General features: G+C 42.7%; 1 protein-coding gene across 1 annotated transcript in view; it reads left to right on the forward strand.

The window, feature by feature from the left end:
• The window catches only part of LMCD1 (LIM and cysteine rich domains 1), a 100,531-nt gene that overhangs the window by 76,943 nt on the left and 3,278 nt on the right, over positions 1 to 20,310 (forward strand). The window contains exons 4-5 of the mRNA XM_060239600.1: positions 12,848 to 13,177; positions 19,242 to 19,457. Of these exons, the coding sequence (XP_060095583.1) occupies positions 12,848 to 13,177; positions 19,242 to 19,457 (546 nt within the window). The remainder of the gene's footprint in view (positions 1 to 12,847; positions 13,178 to 19,241; positions 19,458 to 20,310) is intronic.

Raw genomic sequence — 20,310 nt, forward strand, 5'->3', positions numbered from 1 at the left:
TGAGAGTTCGTTCTGAAGAAGAAAAAGAAGAATGCAGATTTATACCCCGCCCTTCTCTCTGAATCAGAGACTCAGAGCGGCTTGCAAACTCCTATAATAGCTATGGCTAACTCAAGGCCATTTCAGCAGCTGCAAGTGGAGGAGTGGGGAATCAAACCCAGTTCTCCCAGATAAGAGTCTGTGCACTTAACCACTACACTACTTTTGTATCAATTTTAAAATTTTGCATTTATAGTTTGAAAAAAATTGAACTGACACACGTTTGCATTGTTCAACTCTCTCTCTCTCGGCTTGGCTTCGCGAACGAAGATTTAAGAAGGGTTCAATAGTCCACGTCTGCTGCAGGCTCGCTGGTGGCTGACAAGACCAATGCGGGACAGGCAGGTCCGGCCACAGTGGCTGCAAGGAAAAGTCTGATTTAGGGTTGGTGCTGTAGCAGTGCGATTCTTCCTCAATCTCCTTTTGTCCTCAAGACCAACTATGCGTGCATTCTCAAAAGAAGAGACAGCCTGGTGGATGGTGTGCCTCCATGCTTTGCGATCTGAGGCTAGGTCAGACCACTGGTGATGGTTGATGTGACAGGTGCCAAGGGATTTCTTCAAGGACTCCTTGTACCTCTTCTTTGGTGCCCCTCTATTTCGATGGCCGGTGGAGAGTTCGCCATACAGGGCAATCTTGGGAAGGCGGTGGTTTTCCATCCTAGAAATATGTCCTGCCCAGCGCAGCTGCGTCTTCAACAGCAGTGCCTCGATGCTGGTAACCTCCGCCCGCTTGAGAACTTCAGTGTTGGTCACAAAGTCACTCCAGTGGATGTTGAGGATGGTGCGAAGGCAGCGCTGATGAAAGCGCTCGAGGAGTCGCAGGTGATGACGGTATAAAACCCATGATTCGGAGCCGTAGATGAGGGTTGTCATCACAACCGCTTTGTAAACATTGATCTTTGTGCCTTTTTTCAGATGCTTGTTGCTCCACACTCTTTTGTGCAGTCGGCCAAATGCACGGTTTGCCTTTGCCAGCCTGTTGTCAATCTCCTTGTCGATCTTAGCATCTGAGGAGATGATGCACCCCAGGTAGCTGAACTGCTGGACTGTCTTCAGAACTGATTCACCCACAGTGATGCAGGGAGGGTGATAATCTTCCTGGGGTGCAGGCTGGTGGAGAACTTCTGTCTTCTTCAGACTAACTTCTAGGCCAAATAGCTTGGCAGCCTCTGCAAAGCAGGATGTCATATGCTGCAGAGCTGATACCGAGTGGGAGACGAGTGCAGCATCATCAGCAAACAGTAGCTCTCGGATGAGTTTTTCCATTGTCTTGGAGTGGGCCTTTAGTCGCCTCAGGTTGAACAGGCTGCCATCGGTGCGATAGCGGATATAGACACCATCGTCATCATCTAGATCTACTGCGGCTCTTTGAAGCATCATACTAAAGAAGATCGTAAAGAGAGTTGGCGCGAGAACGCAGCCTTGCTTTACACCTGTGCCTATTGGGAAGGGCTCCGAGAGGTCGTTGCAGTGTCTGACTTGGCCTCGCTGGTCTTCGTGTAGCTGGATGATCATGCTGAGGAAACTTGGGGGACATCCTAAACGTTCCAAGATTTGCCACAGGCCTTTCCTGCTAACGGTATCGAAAGCTTTGGTAAGGTCGACAAAAGTCACATACAGAGCCTTGTTCTGTTCCCTGCATTTCTCTTGGAGCTGCCTGAGAACAAATACCATGTCGGTGGTGCTCCTGTTAGCTCTGAAGCCGCACTGGCTCTCTGGGAGGAGTTCTTCTGCAATGGTGGGCACCAGTCTGTTCAGGAGTATTCTGGCAAGGATTTTGCCTGCGATGGAGAGCAGGGTTATCCCCCAGTAGTTGGCGCAGTCTGACTTTTCCCCTTTGTTCTTGTATAGGGTGATGATAATTGCATCGCGAAAGTCCTGTGGTAATTTGCCTTGTTCCCAGCAGGTGACAAGTACTTTGTGAAGTGAGCTATGTAGTACTGTGCCCCCATGCTTCCAGATCTCTGGTGGAATTCCATGAACTCCTGCTGCCTTGCCACTTTTCAGTTGCTTGATGGCTTTAAAAGTCTCTTCTAGAGTGGGGATCTCATCCAACTCTGTTTTCACTGGTTGAAGTGGGGTGAGGTGGATTGCTGAATCTTGAACTACGTGGATGGTACTGAAGAGGACCTGAAAATACTCCGACCACCGGTTCAATATGGATGCCTTGTCGGTGAGGAGCACTTGGCCGTCTGCACTACGCAAGGGACTCTGAGTCTGATATGATGGACCATATACTGCCTTCAGGGCTTCGTAGAACCCTCTTAAATCACCAGTGTCTGCACACAGCTGGGTTCTCTCAGCAAGCTTGGTCCACCACTCGTTCTGAATGTCCCGAAGCTTGCGCTGGAGGTTGCTACATACAGCGCGAAAGGTTGCTTTTTTCCCAGGACAGGAGGGCTGAGCAAGATGTGCTTGGTAGGCAGATCTCTTTTTCGCCAGTAAATCTTGGATCTCTTGATTGTTCTCATCAAACCAGTCCTTGTTCTTCCTTGTGGAGAACCCGAGGACTTCTTCAGAGATCTGCAGGACGGTAGTTTTTAGGTGTTCCCAGAGTGCTTCTGGAGAAGGGTCTGTGGGGCAACTGGGGTCCTCAATTCTTGACTGGAGTTTTGCCTGGAAGGCAGCTTTAACTTCGGCTGACTGGAGACTGCCAACCTGAAACTTCCTCCGAGGGATACCTCCTCTCCTGGGTGTGGGTTTAAAGTGAAGACGGAGATTGCAGCGTACAAGACGATGATCCATATGACATTCTGCACTGGGCATTACTCGGGTGTGTAAGACATCTCGAAGGTCTCTCTGGCGCACCAGAATGTAGTCGATAAGGTGCCAGTGCTTGGACCGTGGGTGCATCCAGGTTGTCTTCAGACTGTTCTTCTGCTGGAAGAGAGTGTTGGTGATGGTGAGCTGGTGCTCCATGCAGAATTCTAGCAGGAGGCGCCCGTTGTCATTGCAGTTGCCAATGCCGTGTTTGCCAAGTACTCCTTTCCAGGCTTCCGAGTCTTTACCTACTCTGGCATTGAAGTCGCCAAGGATGATCACCTTGTCCTCTGTAGGGGTCTTCCGTACGAGGTTGTGTAGATCAGCATAGAACTTGTTCTTTTCTGCAGGATCTGCTTGAAGGGTTGGGGCATACACACTGAAGAGTGTTGCATGCTGCTTGTTTTGAAGTGGGAGGCGCATGGACATGATGCGATCTGAGTGACCTGTTGGCAGGTTTTCGAGTTTGGAGGCAATGGAGTTCCTGACCATGAAGCCAACGCCAGAAAGGCGGCTCTCAGCCTTTGATTTACCTGACCAGTAGAGGGTATAGCCAGCACCGTGTTCTTGAAGACTACCTTCCTCAGAGAAACGGACCTCACTGAGAGCTGCTATGTCGATATGCAACCTGAGAAGTTCGTGGGCAACTAGAGCAGAGCGTCGTTCAGGGTGACCACTGTCTACTGTGTCAAGCATGGTTCTGATGTTCCAACACGCAAGCTTTAGTCTTTGCACACTTTGTGAGGCAGGTGCATGCCTTTTCTTTGTTGTTATTTTTTGACCGCAAGTAAGGATGCCTGTTGACCGTGGCTAGCCAACTGGGGTGGAGGAGACGAGCTTTGTTTAGGCCACCTTTTCTAGGCCCCTCTCCGTGTGGAGGAAGCAGTGCTGTCCCTAGATAAGGCTGCTTGGTCGTTCAGGGTGCTGCCGAAAAATGCTTTCATCTCCGGGTCAGCATCAGGCGACCAATACCCTGAACCGCCTACATGCAGGATCGGGACTGCGGCTTCCAGTGGCACCTTCCACCTGCCGTTTCGCCCCTTGCCCATCGCTGCAGGACATGATGCGTTGTGGGTTGTGTATGTGGATATGCCCTTCAGGCCTGCGCAGAGGAATTTTGGGGTGGTGGGGGGGTGGGCTCCCTCTGGGTATCCTACCCCCCCAGGGAAAGTGTATGCGCAATACATAGCCTCTCCTCTCCTGGTGTAGTGAACGCCGCGTGGTCACTGTCTGGCTATGCCTGGCAGATGGTCACTGCAATGGCCTCTCCTGCATTACTGCATCCGTAGCAACACCTTCTCAATGCCCCCCCCTGTTTTTCACAGAGTTTGCTACGTCATGGTGCGACCGAATTGTCCGGCGGTATAACCGGATGGGCAGGCTGGGCCCACCAACCACCAACCTCGCCAGCCTACGAGAAGGAAAACTCTAACATCAAACCCGGGCAGATAGAGCTTGTTAATGTAACACCTACCACCTGGAGGACTCGCTGCCGGCGTCCCGGGTTACTGGGCCATGGTAGATGACCCCCAGGTGAAAGGGTGGAGCCAGTACCGCGCACACTGGGTTTCACCTAAAAAATTGTTCAACTAGGCCAAAAATAATTGGCATATTGATTATATGATGTTTAATCTTCTTTCTCCAAGCGCATAATAAATGGCAAAAAGCTAATATGTGTTCAGACAATGGGGGGAGGTTTTAGGCAATGGGGAATTTGGCCACTATGCCCTGTTTGTTGACCCTTGAGCGCAACTGGTTGGCCATTGAGTAAAATAGGTACTGGACTAGATGGACCACTGATTCAGCAGTACTGCTCCTATTCATTTCCCCCTTGGAAGAAGATTATTCAAAGTTTCCTATTTACTCACTCCCCCCCCCCCTCGCCATTCCCCAAAGCAGTAAGTGGACCTGAGTTCTGAGACTGGAGCTATTTGGCCATTTTGGCCGTGATCCTGTGCTATTGTCAATCCTTATCAAACATCATGTTATAGAAGTGTCTAAAAACAGGCAGTAAAGGTCAATAAGAGGTACCTTATATAAGAAAATATAATCTGATTATGGCTTTCAGTGACCTTCTAAAATTACAGATCGACAAATCTGCATGTTTATAAAAAAAGTTGGTCACTTGAAAGGAATGAAGCTAGGATTCTCTGGACACCTGTCATACTTCTGAAGCATGTCTTAATCCCAGATAAACCTGTTGCTCTTGAAAAGGGAGCACAGTTACATCACCAGACTGGTTCTTGATTGGCCCAACGCTCTTGAAAAACCTTTATTATGTTCTAGAGAATTATTTTTTTGGTTGACAGTTCATCTCTTGATGAACTCTGGATCCCTGTGTTCTTGGATATCATGCTATCATAATTCTTCACCATCTGGATTTTCCTATTCAGACAAGAGAATTCAGGATTTGCATGAACGACATAGACCAGGGATGGCCAAACGTGGTTAACCTAAGAGCTACACAGACTCAACATCAGCTACAATCTATGAACGTCAGATTTTTGACAGCAGGAAGGAAGGAGGGGAGGGGGAAAGAAAACAACTTTAAATGCATTCTCCAAGCTGCTGGCTGGCTTAGTTTGGAGAAGTGGCTGAAAGAGAGAAATGCCTTCTCCAAGCTGGCCAACAGGGCAGTGGGGGCTTCAGGAGCCACACACTATGTGTGAAAACATGTGGCTCCCGAGCCTCAGTTTGGCTATCCCTGACGTAGACCCTACCTCTCTGTCCCAAGAATTTATGCAGAATCTCAACAGCAGTTATAATTTTCATCTCTGTTTACCCCTGCCACAGATTATGAAAATTTCTCAGTGTGATTCCTTGTGTTTCACATGACAGAACTAGCAAAGATTAAAAACTAGCTAAAGATTATCATACCAGTACTCCAGAGCAAACCTCTTCCTCTTTTAGGACTTATTCCAGCATTTTGAAATATACAAGTATACCATGCATCTATATGCATGGGTATTTATTTCAATTCCAGTTAACCTAGAATGACTGTTTTGCATAATGTGATTCTGTTATATTGGCATGCATTTTCAGTAATGTGATTGTAAGACTTATCATTTTTGCCTGTTTTATTCATTCTTAGAGCCCCTCTCATTTAACCTTGAAACCTTTTTATAATCATAGGTATGAGCTTTAAAGTTGTGAAGACAGCACACACTTTTTAAAAGGGGGGGGATTATGCCTTTTTTAGAATATTGTGTTAAGGATTTTTTTTCCTTACAAATTTTAAAGCAGAGGTGTGAAACATGCAGCCTGGGGGCTGAATCAGGCCCCTGGAGGGCTTCTATCAGGCCCTGAGCAATTGGCTTCCTTCTCCCTCTCTCTTGCTTCCTTCTGCATAATAGCTTGCTTTGTAAGACTTGCTCAATCACACAGGAACGACAGAGCAAAACCTCTATTTTATCCATTGGCTGAGGCTCCTCCCTTGGGGAGGAAGGGGAAGAGAGATAGCTTGCTTTGCCAGGCTCTCTCAATTGCACAGCAGAGCTACTAAACCAAGCCTTCCTTCTTTTGGCTGAGGCCCCTCTCCCTCCTCATCCTTTGGGGAAGGAAGGAAAGAGCCAGAGCTTTCTTTGCCCAGTTCCCTGGATCCCATGGGAGAGCTACAAAGAAAGCACCTTTAAGACTAATGAGTGCTAATGTTTTAAGCATGTTTTAAGTTATTTAAAAAAAAAAAACCTTTAATTGTGTTTGTCTGTGTCCTTTGTAAAGTTTATGTCTATGCTACCTAACCTTAAATAGGTACACACGTGGCCTGGTCTGACATGGCCCGGGCCAACAAGGTCTCATTTATGTCAGATTCAGCCCTCATAACAAATGAGTTTGACACCCCTGTTTTAAAGGGTTCAGCACTACATGCTTTTCAGGTTAACAGGTCTTATCTAGAACTTGAAACATCCTAAGCTGCTGATATTCAAGATCAGGACTTTTTGCTATTTACCTTGGAAATCCCATGGTTTGCTTCAGATAGGCAACTTCAATTTATACATGTTCCTTTCAATAAACTGAAGTCAGAGCTGAAGTCATTCTGTCTTTTAAAAAGAGGCAGTAAATATGGAACTTTGGCTTGACTATGGATGCAGATTTTGACCCAGTGTTTATTTTTATGACCCCAGGAAGTGCCATATAGTAGCGTCTCCACATTCTGACAAACTGGGAGCCTTAGGAAAAAGGTTTATTAATGATCTTTGTGACAACTGGTGGCCAAATAACCTTTCATTCTCTGTACATACTTGACTTGCTTGGTTTACACTGAATTTCATCTCTGATTTGGTCAATAAGTGCATTGTTTTTCTTGCTTATCTCCTCCAGCCCATAACATTTTGGGTTTATCATGTGTTTGTTTTAATATTTTCTGTTCTCATGGGATGGAGCAATTCCTGATATTTTTTTTAAAAGTGTCATTTATTTTATTTAAGTAATCTAGCCTTGCCCTCAAGCATCAAGGCTGAACCTTTCATTCCCTGAATTGTTGAATGGTGAGTTTGTATAATGCCTCACAAAAGGTATAGGTCCTAGCCAAATGCCCCATGCCAGGAGTATTGATGGGGAAAGAAAATAACATGATAAAGGGTTGGTTTTTTTCTATTTCCAAAAATAAAATCTACTTCTGGTGCATTCTTAAACAAATCCAGTGTTGTTGTGTAACTGTTAGAGTACCAGACTAGAATCTGGGAGACCCAGGTACAAATCCCCACTCTATCACAGAAACCTGGTAGGTGACCTTGAGCTAGTCACACACTCTGTCTAACCTACCTCGAAGGGTTGTTTTGAGGATTAAAATGGAGGGAAGGGGAATGGTCTAAGCCTATTTACTTCAATCGATTTAAAAGGATGTACCTGTTTAGAATTGCACTGGTTGTCTAGTGAGTTCATGGATTTGATTTTGCTGATACTGTAATTCAGTTTTTGGGGTAAAAAGTGAAGATTTCACATTTATCAGACTGGAGTTTAACAAGTTTTCAAATTGGTTAGTCGTGTCTTTCTGTTCTCAGTATGCTTCCAAGCAAAGTTTAAGTTGATGAGCTTAGAAAGGTATAGGTCTGTTTTGGATAACACTGTCAGCATTCTAGGCTATGTTGTCATGCATGTCAGGGGAAATCTGCTTAGGTTTGCATGAGCCTTGCTAAACAACTTTAACTAAGCCATGTTCCTAATTTATAAGTATTCTGTATGGTAGGGGGGGGAATCTTACTTTTGTTGGGATTTCTGGTGGTTATAGCCTGAAGCTATACATGAGCAAAGCTTTCTATTACCTCTTTTTTCCCCCTTTGCATAAACATTAACACATTTGGAATGTCTGTAAAACCAATGTTTATTTTTTATAATTTCCCAGAGAGGCAGGCAGCATGATGGGAGGCTGCAGAGAACAATCAGGGCAGTTCCTTGATGGAAGTTTGATGGGTTAAATATGCTGCCAAAATTCAATTTGACAAAAATCCAGTTTTTAGTTATGAAGAAGAAGGCTTAGGAAACGTTTGATTTATGGGTAAGGGGGGGAGGACACAATTGCAAATGGGTCAACAAAGCTTCCAAATGAAGGGAGGAAGTAGAAATGGAATGGAGACAAATGGGGAAGACCAGCAGGCAAGTAGTGCACAAAAGCAGCATTTCTGAGCATTCCTACTGAGAGATGCTGGCCATGATACAAGGAATTAGGCTTTTATCACTGTTTTCATTTGGCTTCTACTAACCTCATCTTTGTGATTCCTGCCATGAGTTCATTCACAACTTTTGGCATACTTAAAAGGAAACACTGTCTTCCCATGGAAGAAACCATTGAAATGAATGGATGCTTGCTTACAGAAAGGCTGCTTCCCCTGCTTCTATTGCAGAATGCCACTGGGACCTACTTTGCAAATTTCAAATGTCAAGAGAGATGTACATTGGTCTAACTGGCAGCCTGGCACACTTCTGGATTAGATGGTAGACTCTGTGTGTGTGTTTTGCATTCACAGCATTAGGAATTGTTCTTCTCAATAAAAGGGTAAACTTTGGCTTTAGAAGCAGTGTACATTGTTAAGCCAAAGTGGAAAGGGAAGAATGGACATACCCCTGAGCTGCGCTATGATATAAATAGCTCAAATTCTAGGAAAGTGGCCCATGAAATAACAGAGAGCACCAGTTGTTAGTACTGCGGAAATTAAAACACAGTAAAATGTTTCCAGGGGGAAGGGGAAGAAACCTTTTTCTGTATGAAAAGTTAATGGGTGATTTTGCCATTCCACTCTGCTAATTGTAAAGCCTTTCTTCAGTATAAGGAGATGTCTCTCTCCCTTGACTTTGCTGAAAAAGAAAAAATAAGTTGATTGGTATCAGCATACTATCATTATACCTAAGCTTGAAGTTTCACAGTCACCTGTTCAGATGTCCATGCTACAAGGAGAGAGGGTTTCCAAAAGTATGGAAAAAGACTGCAGGTGTAAATATTGCACAAAGCCAACACCTGGCCACTCCTTTCAACATTGTTCAGGACCAAAGACAGCTTTTCCAGAAGATGTTTTGTGACCTGGCTATCTCAAAGGGAACCAGTGGTACTCTCTTCTTGAGTGAAGCATTTACTGTTCCTTTCACCCAGTCATATAATCCTCTCCAGTCGAATGTAATGAACCAAGATTAGAAATGGTTAATTCATGGATAAAAGCCACCTCACCATTCAAAAGCTCAGCTGACTGTGATAAGTAACACAGGAAACAGTGGTATGAATGTTGAAGTTCACCGCACAGAGGTCTATTGTCCATCTCCTCTAGGCAGAAGGAAACCTAACGCTATTCAATAGAAGAATCTGAGATACTTGATAAGAGACCCTGATTCATCTGGAAATCATTAGCCAAGAAAAAGCTGGCTTCGCTCGAACTAGCCAGAGAAAAAGCAGACCCAAATAGTTTTGATGCAATGTGGTTTTGTTTCTAATGCAATATTGAACAAAATTATAATAGTTACAGAATCCCAAATCCAAAGGCTTTACATTGTGTTAGAAATTGTGGTTGTATAAATGTAAATAAGAATATGGTTTTTCTTTTCATTATAATTGAGGAATTTATACTATGGGTTTGCAGGGACAGTTGTTTTGGTTAGCTACTCCCACAAGTTTGTTATTCTGTTTCAATTTGGTGTTTTGTTTTTTAAAGTTTCCTGGTGCTTGTCCTAATCTTGCTGGTTTTATTATTACATTTGGTTGGATCCTGTGGTAAATCTTTACTGACAGAAATTGGACAGAAATTCAGACTAGAAATGGACTTGCTTGCCACCCCACTTACAGCCTAAAATGATCCCCCTTCATGCTGTTCCTGTGGGGACAGGGAACCCGAGGAACAACATGAAGGGGGAGTTGGAGGTCTGCATGAAACCATCCCCCTCTTCATCAGTGGAAATTTAACAGGAAGGAAGATGATAGATAGATAGATAGATAGATAGATAGATAGATAGATAGATAGATAGATAGATAGATAGATAGATAGATAGATAGATACCCACGACACCAACTGTAGGACTATTTTCAGGAAAGAGAGTGCAACGCAATAGGGTGTGAAATATACCAACAGAATTCCCAGTTGGTCCCACATTTATTATATCAAGTACATTAGGGTGGAGTTGTAACCTGCCATTCACCCAGAAAGTTATGGTGGAGTTCTGCAAGTCACCAGGAGAACCTAACAAAACTTCCTCACATTGACCTTCGGGCCTCAATAAATTCTGTACTGAGAACCTGAGTGGGCACTGCTTGAAGACACGGATTTCTGCTTCATCCTATCAAGTCTCCTTGTTGCATTTATGTATCCAGTCTCTCATGCTGTTTCTAACAAATCCAATTTTTAAAAATTGCACAGAATTTTTTTATGCCATCTGTGTCATACTAATGCTAAATGGCTATCTTGAATGAATGCTGTGTCTAATCAGTCATAAGAGCCTTGTGTTGATTTGATCCATGACTGATTTTTAGCTTGCACAACTGTTCCTTACATGATGTGAAACTGTCTGGGGAACAGACTTTCCTTTAAAGTCTAGTGGACTGTGTTATGTATTCCATGTCACTATTTCTCCTCCCTATCATGAGTATATATTGAAAACCTAACAGCCATACTGCTCATTGGATAAATGCTGACCAAGACGGAAATAAAATTGAATTGCAGCTGGAAGCAGGTTTTCTAAAAGAGAAGGGGGAATGGCCGACAGGCTGCCTATTAACAATTCACACTATAATGGGGAAAATATTTCCAACAGGGAAACTCCCTATGCTTTCAGTTCTGGTCCAGAAAAAATTAACTCTACTGCCCACATCCTCTTGTAAAGCTCCATTTGGGACGAGACTGGCTTGTCCTAAGACAGTTTTTGACTACACATCAAAAACCAAATGGCCAGTTAATTGCCAGCTAATTGGCTTGTTAGATGTTAAAAACAATGGTCTAAAAGAACTACACAGATTCCATTCTTCTTGTCTTTAACACTATTTAAAATATTGCCATGCATCTGGAGTAATGAAATGGGGTTCCCAGTAATGTGGGTGGCCATCAGGTTCAAAGGTGTAGCCTCAGGAAATGGCTGGTTTGTGTATTGGCTTAAACATCTTTATAGAAGACAAATGGAAGACAGCATACAACCCAGGGTAATTTTCTTCCAGTTTCCTCTCCAGGCATTAAACAAGAATCATTAACATTTCACTGAAGTGCTACGAGGTTTATGGTATAGCACCTGGTCCTGTAGCATTATAGCAAGCTTGCCTTGATTGGCTTGTAGCCAGCAAAATATTGGCAACTAGCAGCATGTAATCTTTCATAAAGAGGTAGCATGTCTCCAGGCAGATACTTAGTACTCGCTAGAAGCCAGGGCTGCCAAAAAGCCATAAGAGAGATGGAAGTTTTTGCCTGAGCCTTCAGGGTTTTTTTTTTTTTTTTGGGGGGGGGGGAGGGGTGTCTGATGTGTGCTGTGATTTTTCTTGACCTTTTCCAAGCTTGATATTAATGGTTGGCTGATCTGGGGAGTGTTAAAGCCAGAACAGAATATCCATATCTGGCACAGAGAGATACATTGTCAACAGGTCAGGAGTAGCAAAAAGGGAGGCATGTGCCAGTCTCATACCTTTTAGGAAGATAATATTGTCTGAATTTATGATACAATATCTCTGTTGCATGCTCTGTGTCTGAATACAGGATCATGTCAGGAGTCACAAACACCAAGAATAAGACTTCTTGTTCAATTCTCATCTGACCCTAAGACTTTGGGAACAATCCATAGTTTGTGGTGAAAACAGTTTATATTTGGCCTTATGACTGCCTCCATTGCTGACAAGCAAAACTAAGAAGGAATACTTAGTATGCTAGGAGTTTTCAGTCTAACCACATGAAGCTGACATTAGTCTATCATGGTTGGTATTGTCTACGCTGACTGGTGGTGTCCCTTCAGGGTATCTGGCAGAGGTCTTTCATGTCACCTACTACCTGACCCTTTAAATGGAGATGCCAGGAATTGAACTTGGGACAAGAAACTACCATTCAGCCACTGCTACTCCATGGGACCATGAGATCCCACTTTGTTTTAGGGCCAAAATTTGGATGTCACAAAAAATTATGTTAAATGAAAGACTTGCTAAACCAGGAATTCTTCAAGCTTAGGGCTATGTGTGAAGGGATGGATCATGAGGCTGTCATACTGAATCAGAAGACTGATCCATCAGAATCAGTATCGTCTACTTAGAATGCCAGCAGTTTTCCAGGGTGTTAGGTCTTTCACATAATGTACTGCTAGCTCCTTTTAACTGGAGGTGCCAGGGATTGGACCAGGGGCCTTCTTCAAGCCAAGCAGATGCTCTACCACTGAGCCACAGCCCCTTGAATATGAGCCACAGAATGTCCATACAGTTTGGGGGGGCTGGAGTGCAGGAAAAAACCTGAAGCCACTGTTGCATTACACCAGAAAGCAATTTCTCACTATGTGATGGGCTGAGCCCCAGGGGATACATTGCCTTCAGAATAAGATCAAGGTTGTACTGAAAGAGTTCTGTGTATGGATGACATCTTCTGTTGTCCTTCTTTATTTAGGCTATCCAATACATGGAACTGATTTCAAAAGAAATGCAGCCAGTGGCTGGTACAGAAGGAGCTTATTATCGGCGCAGAAGGATGATGAGACAGCTTCCTATTTATGACCAGGACCCTTCCCACTGCCGTGGTCTTTCTGAGAATGAAGTGAAGCTGATGGAAGACTTTGTAAAGCAATATAAAAGTGAGGCCCTTGGAGTTGGAGAAGTTGCTCTGCCAGGTCAAGGAGGCGCCACCAAAGATGAAGGGAAGCAACATGATAAAAATGTCCCTGCAAACAAGGAAGCAGCTTCAACCAATGGAACACTGGCTGACGCTGCCAAGGGATATGTAAGTATTTACTAACATCCCTGGAGATAGAGAACTGTATTGAATCTTAACGGGGAAACATCATATCAAAAAAATGAAAGACTGGGTCTCAGATTAATCACTAGTGAAAGTCTGAAACTTTTGATTATGTAGCTAAGGTTCTTGAAACTAGAACTAACAATTCCCAGAGCACTGTGGGCAAAGCTGTACCACTGTGGAGATTATTTTATTCAATTTTTATCCCACCCTCCCCTGCAAGCAGGGCTCAGAACAGGTTACAACATATAACAAGTTTAATAAATTTAAAACATAATGCAGTAAAATTCAATATAATACCACTATAATATAAATTACAAGATGGCTTCAATATGGCTAAAGTGCTTTCACAGAATTTCCATTGCAGATGTTTCAGATTTTAACGTGATAGGAATCCCACCAGTACCAGCATCAAAGTAATGTATACAGATATCGCCAGTGGATGGAACAGGCAGGTGGAGCTGGAGGGGCAGTATAATTTGATATCTGCCACTTCAACCAAAGATTACCAGTGTAGAGATTAGTAATCCCATATTCTGTACCATTTGCAGGTGCAAACTTTGAACAATACGGTATGTAGTTGGTAGGCATTTTGGCACATCATTTATATTTCAGCTGTTGAAACATCCCTGAATGAAAATAGAGACATGAGACTTCTTTTAAGGCACAGTGTAAGGTAATTCACTGGTTATGCTCTTCAGTGCTGAGCATTTGCACATGGTCTGTATTTTGGAGTCAGAAACATCTCTCTCTCTCTTCCCCCCCCCCCCCATTTGAACCAGGATGCTCTTCATGCTGGTGTACTTGGGTGTATAACGAGGACAGAATGGGCTGGTTGCTTTGGGGAGGACACCCTCAGGCAAGTAACCAATAGTATTCTCCCATCCTGACAACCACCAAAACACAGGAGCTCAGCTTTGGCATACCTGCTAACCTTGGCAGTAAAGATTTTAACATAAAATGTAAATCTTTAGTTACTAGTACTGATTTTGCTCAAGGGAACATGCCACTGGCTTCCTTTCAGCTTGGCATCATGGGGGGTGGGGGTGGCTGGTTTCATGGGCACATACATCTTCTAAGCCCAGTTACACCATATTTGATCCTTGTTTAAATGAGGAGGAGCAGGAGGAAATTAGATATTTCTTCTTCCTCTTAATGGCTATTTCCTATAGCTACACAATGCCTCAAGGTAAAAAAAACCCCATAGTTTTTCTCCCTTGCAATGCTTTGGAACTCTGTGATGTGAATTCTTTTTTTATCTTGGGGAGGTTTTTTTATCCTTGTTAACAATTAATTTTAGAATGCCTTGAGGCTACCTACAAAGAAAGGAAATTAAATGTCTTTTGGTGCTGAGGATGAAGAGATAAGATGGGAATGTTGGTTCTGAGAAGTGAATGAGAGGAGCTCTGAGCCCAATATCTCACCTGTATTGGATCCCTTAACCTAAGGTTGCCACTTCTGAATTGGGAAATTCTTGGAAACTTGGGAGGAGGGACCTCAGCAGGATATTATCCCATAAAGTGCACCCTCCAGAGAGCTATTTTTTCCCAGGTGAACTGATCTCTGTCATCTGGAGATCAGTTGCAATTCCAGGAGATCTCTCAGCCCTGACTAGGAGTTGGCTTCACCTGTGAAGCTGCGCAGCACTCCATTGTTAAGGATCACAGTGAGGATTGCAACAGACCTTAGAGCTCCCTCTTCTCACTCAACTCCTCTCTCTTCTCCAGCCTCCTTTGCTTTAAACCAGTTGCCTCCGCACCTTGAGCAAAATGACATTTGTGTGGTTTCCTCAGAGTCTGTTCTACAGAGCCAGGGAACATGGATTTGGAGGGGGTCTTTCAAACTTGGACCTAACACTCATATGCCAGATATTCTTGAATGCAGCAAAGGCTCAGTCCAGGCAAAGGTTTCCTCTGGCTTACAGGGAAGAGGGGGAAAACCCAATACCAACCAGCTGAAGAAGGCTTCCACTGACCACATTTGTAAAAATTGGCAGGGAGGGTTTATTTTGACTGCAAGTTCATCCTTCCAAGTAAATACATATCTGTGGTGTTATTCTCCAGAAGAATTTAAAGCTTTAGTTTTTTTCTTCATGCACCAGTGGAGAAGTGAAACCCTTTAAAAAATCATTACAAAAGCTTCATTTGTGTCGACACTGCAGATAGCTAAACTGTGAGGCAGCTCCACAAGCAGTTTTGACATCCCAAAAAACAAACTTACATTTTAGTAGACCAGCAAAGTGTCACCCATGTTAATAGTTGTTTTTATAGTGCAGCAGATGTAGCACTCTGAATGCATACTTGTTAAAATTTCACAGGATAATAATGCTGAAAACACGTCATTGAAAGGTTACTGTCTCACAATGGTAGCCCAGTTCCTCGCTGTTAAAAATTTCTAGCCTTATGGGGATTGCTGGATTTCTCATTGATTAAAATATGTTTTCATACAATGCAGGAAACATGCCATGCCATTAATGATACTTATTTTGGAACATCTTGAGAAAAGCTGCAGTTAAAACAGAAATTCTATCTAGTATATTTTATCCTGCCCTTTCTCCAAAGAACTCAAGGTGTCATACACAACTCTCCATTCCCCATTTTATTCATGCAACAGTCTGGGAGTTAGATAAAGCTGAGAGAGTACAACACACTTAATGCCACCCAGCAAAATTCCTGGCAGTTTGGGGACTTCAACTGTGTTTCTCCCTTACAAGTATAATGCTATGCCCACTACACCACACTGGCTACTCTTCTCTGTTTCTTAGAAGTCTTGCAAAAAGTACCAAAAAAGTCTAGTGCTCCACTTGGTGGAGTGTGAAGGGAGCTCACAACACCTGAACAGGCAATTCCCAGATAATCTTTGACCATAATTAGAATGAAAATTAAAAATTTTCTACAACAGCTATGAATGTGGCAAGGGTTACTTGGGGTGAAGGCTTCATCACCAAAGCTATGAAAAACCATACAGGTTCATGTTTCAAAGAACAACAGAGATACTGCCTAGTGGCCAATTCTTGAAGCAGGTTTGGGTAGCATAAAATAAAAGACTAAAGATTTGTCATTCGTGGTGTCATGAAGTAAATAAAAGCCTGGAAACCTTAAATAATGATGGGCAAATTCAATCTTTATTGGTTAGCTGTTCAATTGATTTGTTGAAGGCAACTCAGTCAGATGAATGAAGGCAAGATAACATTTCTAAATATTTTAAGTGGCATTAAAAGGGGAGTTAGGATTCTGGGCGCTTTGCCTGCTGAACAGTGCACCAAAATGCTAGCAAACCAAGTAGGTTGGGTACACTTCCAGATGCAGAGGTAGCTCAGCAATGCCAGATTCCAGTGCTGGCCATAGCATTAACATGTTCACTATGCATTGACCCTTGGAGTAGTGACCCTGCTCCATCACTATCACTTCCCTTGTTTGTATACATCAGTCCAATCACAAATTGGGCAGTTCTCTCAGCACAATTGCAAGCTCTTTTTACTTTCTCTTTTTTGTCATTAGATCTGCAGCAATGTGAAAAGAATGTATGTACCTGCGTAGCCAGATTAAACAGGTTCTGCTGAAAATTCTAGTCTAGTTGAAGAAAGTAAATGTTCTGGTTTTGTTTTTCTGATTTTTCTTCATTCTCTCAGAGAGATTTGGCCAGTGTTTTAAGAAAAATATTCCAAAGAAGTCTTCAGTTCTTGCCAAAGTTTAACTTCACAGGAAAAAGGTGGTGTGTGCACTTGTGGGAAATTGGGATGCTTGTAGGGAAACTCTTTTTTTATTATTTCTACTGAAATAAGAAGCTTTTTTGGCAAAAAAAAAATAGGGTTCATTGCAATGTGATATCTTGCATGCTAAAAATGTGTTTCCACAGTAGCTGTTGAGAGTCCAACCCTAGTATTTCCAGTTTGAAGGGAAAATCTCCTTCAGAATCTCCATGATTAACCTAGAATGTTCTCTTAACCATATGCCATGCCCCACCTCAGACACCACTGAATGATTATTTACTTAATTTGTGCTCTGCCTTTTTCCTCAGTGGGGACCCAAGGTGGCTTACATTGTTCTCCTCTCTTGCATTTTAATCTCACAACAACCCCATGAGGCAGATTAGGTTAATAGTGTGACTTACCCCAAAATCACTCCACAAGCTTCCATGGCAGAGTGCCTGGGTCTCTTGTATTCTTCTCCAGTGCTCTAATCATGACACCATGCTGGCTCTAGTTTGTATTCTTCTTGGTTGTTACATAGCTAAGGGGCCTTGTTTGATGGAAACCTGTCAACATAAGAATGTCTTTCAGAAGCTTTTCTTTATTATCTGGTATGGTGTTTATCAGGTCTGGAAAGATGGAAGTAGCATTTATGTTACTTTTATCTATCATTTAAAATTAAATATTGATTCTATATTTGTCCTTCAATCTTATGCCTTCAGTAAGGTAGGCTATTAATGTAGATCATGAAAATTCTTCTCTGAGTCAATTGAGATTCTTCCAGACCAAATGAATAAAGTTAGCATTGGACTCAATCCAGTGGAAGGTTCTTCTGCAAAAAACAAAACAAAACCATTGAAATGAGTGGAAGCAGAAGACTTCATTTCAGCATGGCTTATGCTGAAGAATTTCCTGGTGACTTAGGCTGATAAAACGTTTGGTATGTCACTGAGAACGGAATTCATATTGCCAGTACTGTTCACTGGACAATCGGATAGCATGTTGTTGTCTACTGCACTAGGTCTGGTTAAGGAATGTCAGGACCAGTGGTCATTTTGTAGAAAAAGAAGTGCCAGAGCTCATTAGCACAACTCATTTGCTTATGCCACACACCCCTGACATTTAGTACACAGCAGCTCAGCATCTACCTTAAAATGCTTCTTGAATTATAATTGTCATAATAAAACCTAACTCCCCCCAGACTTTTAAAATTACTTTCTCCTGTGTGGCCACAGTGGCCTGATGAAGATTTCCATTTGTCTGCTTTATTACGTTTTGATTATTTTCCCATTTTGTGTGGGGGGAAATATTAGAAAGTTTGTCAAATCTTATAGTTCAGCAAAATTCTCACAGGGGGGTTGAATAATGGAGCCCAGGAGCAAGTTTTTTTTGGAAGAGAGGGGTTAAGAAAGAAAGAGCACAATAAAATTTAGAGATTTCAGAGCTCACTCCTGTGAGCTCCTGCCTAAAATGAGGCCTGGCCAAGACTATATTCCAATTCTGACATATCTGTATGTATTGTAAGGTGCTGCATGCCCCAGCAAAATTATATATTGATGCATGGGTTAAGGTAACATGTAATGATGTCATTGTCTTCTTCAGAAGAGAAGTGTGCTTCATGCTAGCCATTTTTTAAGCTTGTTCTGTGGATGACTTCTTAAAACTACCCTTAGGCAAATGGCTAAGAGGTACTTCTTAGGGTCCTTGAAAAAGCTTTTGGAACCCACAGAAAGGTCACTAAAACCTCTTTGTTATGGTGGCATCCAACCTGTTTTGGCCACTCTAGGCTTCCCTTGTAGACTGAGAAAGTAGTTGTCACTAGCCATTTGTGTTCTCCAATGGCTGAATCCAGTAGGATGGTTTCATAAGCAGCGACAAGACTTTTTCTCTCTAGAAACACTGATGTTCAGAAGTGATGCTATTGTTGAAAGTATAAGAACAATTTTAAAATTAATGTAGCTCTGCTTGGCGTGGTACTTTATGCTGGGTTCACAGCCATGAGAAAATGTAATATTTTAAGTCACTTGCCCTAGTAACTGGGTGGCAAATCTATGCTCTTGTGAAACATATTCTGTGTAGCATCTCTTCCATTCACTGGCTTATAGAGGTGATCTATATTATCAAATGCTTTACATATTACTTCATTGCAAGAACTCTGGTATCAGCTATGGTACCATCTTCCCCACACAATCCAATATAAGCATTTCCATATGGAGGATATAATATAATCTAAAGTTACTGTGAATCAGAGCTGTCAAAAGTTCAGGCGGTGTCTGTATGCCTGGGGTAAATAATGCTTAGCTGTTCACTGCAAAATTTTGGATGGTGTTTATTTGTGGACTTCAATCTCTTCCCTAGTTTTGTGACCACTGCAAGCATCCGCTGCCCATGGAATGCCCTGTGGTCTATGCAGACCGAGCAGGCTATGATCACCAGTGGCATCCTGCGTGCTTTGTGTGTTCCAAGTGCTCTGAACCACTCGTTGATCTAATCTACTTCTGGAACAATGGAGCCATTTGGTGTGGACGCCATTACTGTGAGAACATCAGGCCACGTTGTACAGCCTGTGATGAGGTATGATAGCCAAGGGATGCATGCTGATTATGTGATTTTGATGCTTAAAGTTCTGTCCTTAAGAAGCAACTGCTAAAGAGAGATAAAGAAGATTGTAAGCCACTCTGAGAGTTTGATTTAGAGAGGACAGGGTATAAATCTACAGTCTTCTTCTCCTCCTTCTCCTTCTCTTCCTTCTTCTTCTCCTCCTCACCTTCTCATCAGACCAGAGATCCAATTACATACTTTAAGATTTATTCTCTTCCTTTTAACTGAACTGACTGGAATTAGAGCATGTTGTGCAAGATATGTTGCTCATTTTTGAATGATCAGATGGTGTTGGTTTACAGAGAACCTTGAACATTTTTCTCCTTTTTTTCTTAGGGAGAGGGGAAATTTAGTGCTGCCTGTTACGTACTCATTTCTTCTGGCAGCAGATGATCTCATGCTCCTTTTTCTTAAAAAAAAATGAAGTATGCTTTGTAAAAAAGCAAAAGCTGGTGTGAGCAGTTTTATGTGGGTATGATGGTGAAATTATAGCTATCAAGGGCTAAGGAACTTCTCTGACCTCCATACAGAAACCAGGAATATTAATCCCTGCAGGTTTTAAATGATGAAACTTGATACGGTTCAGTTCCCACATAGTGCAGTGCTCCAAAGGGCAGAGTGTAAACATGTGAGAGTATATGAAATGTATTACATTAACGAACCATAGCTGCTTGAGGATGAAAGCACACAAAGGTGTATACTGGGTGTGGATAACTTGGGTGCATGAAGGATTGATAGCAGATAGAATGGGTGCGATTACACAAGGGACAGGCAGTATCCCGACTTTGAAAAAGCTGGTATTCTTTGATGTGTGCCAGTGCATTCA

Source organism: Heteronotia binoei, chromosome 5 (assembly GCF_032191835.1).
Source record: "Heteronotia binoei isolate CCM8104 ecotype False Entrance Well chromosome 5, APGP_CSIRO_Hbin_v1, whole genome shotgun sequence".
Classification (NCBI taxonomy): Eukaryota; Metazoa; Chordata; class Lepidosauria; order Squamata; family Gekkonidae; genus Heteronotia; species Heteronotia binoei.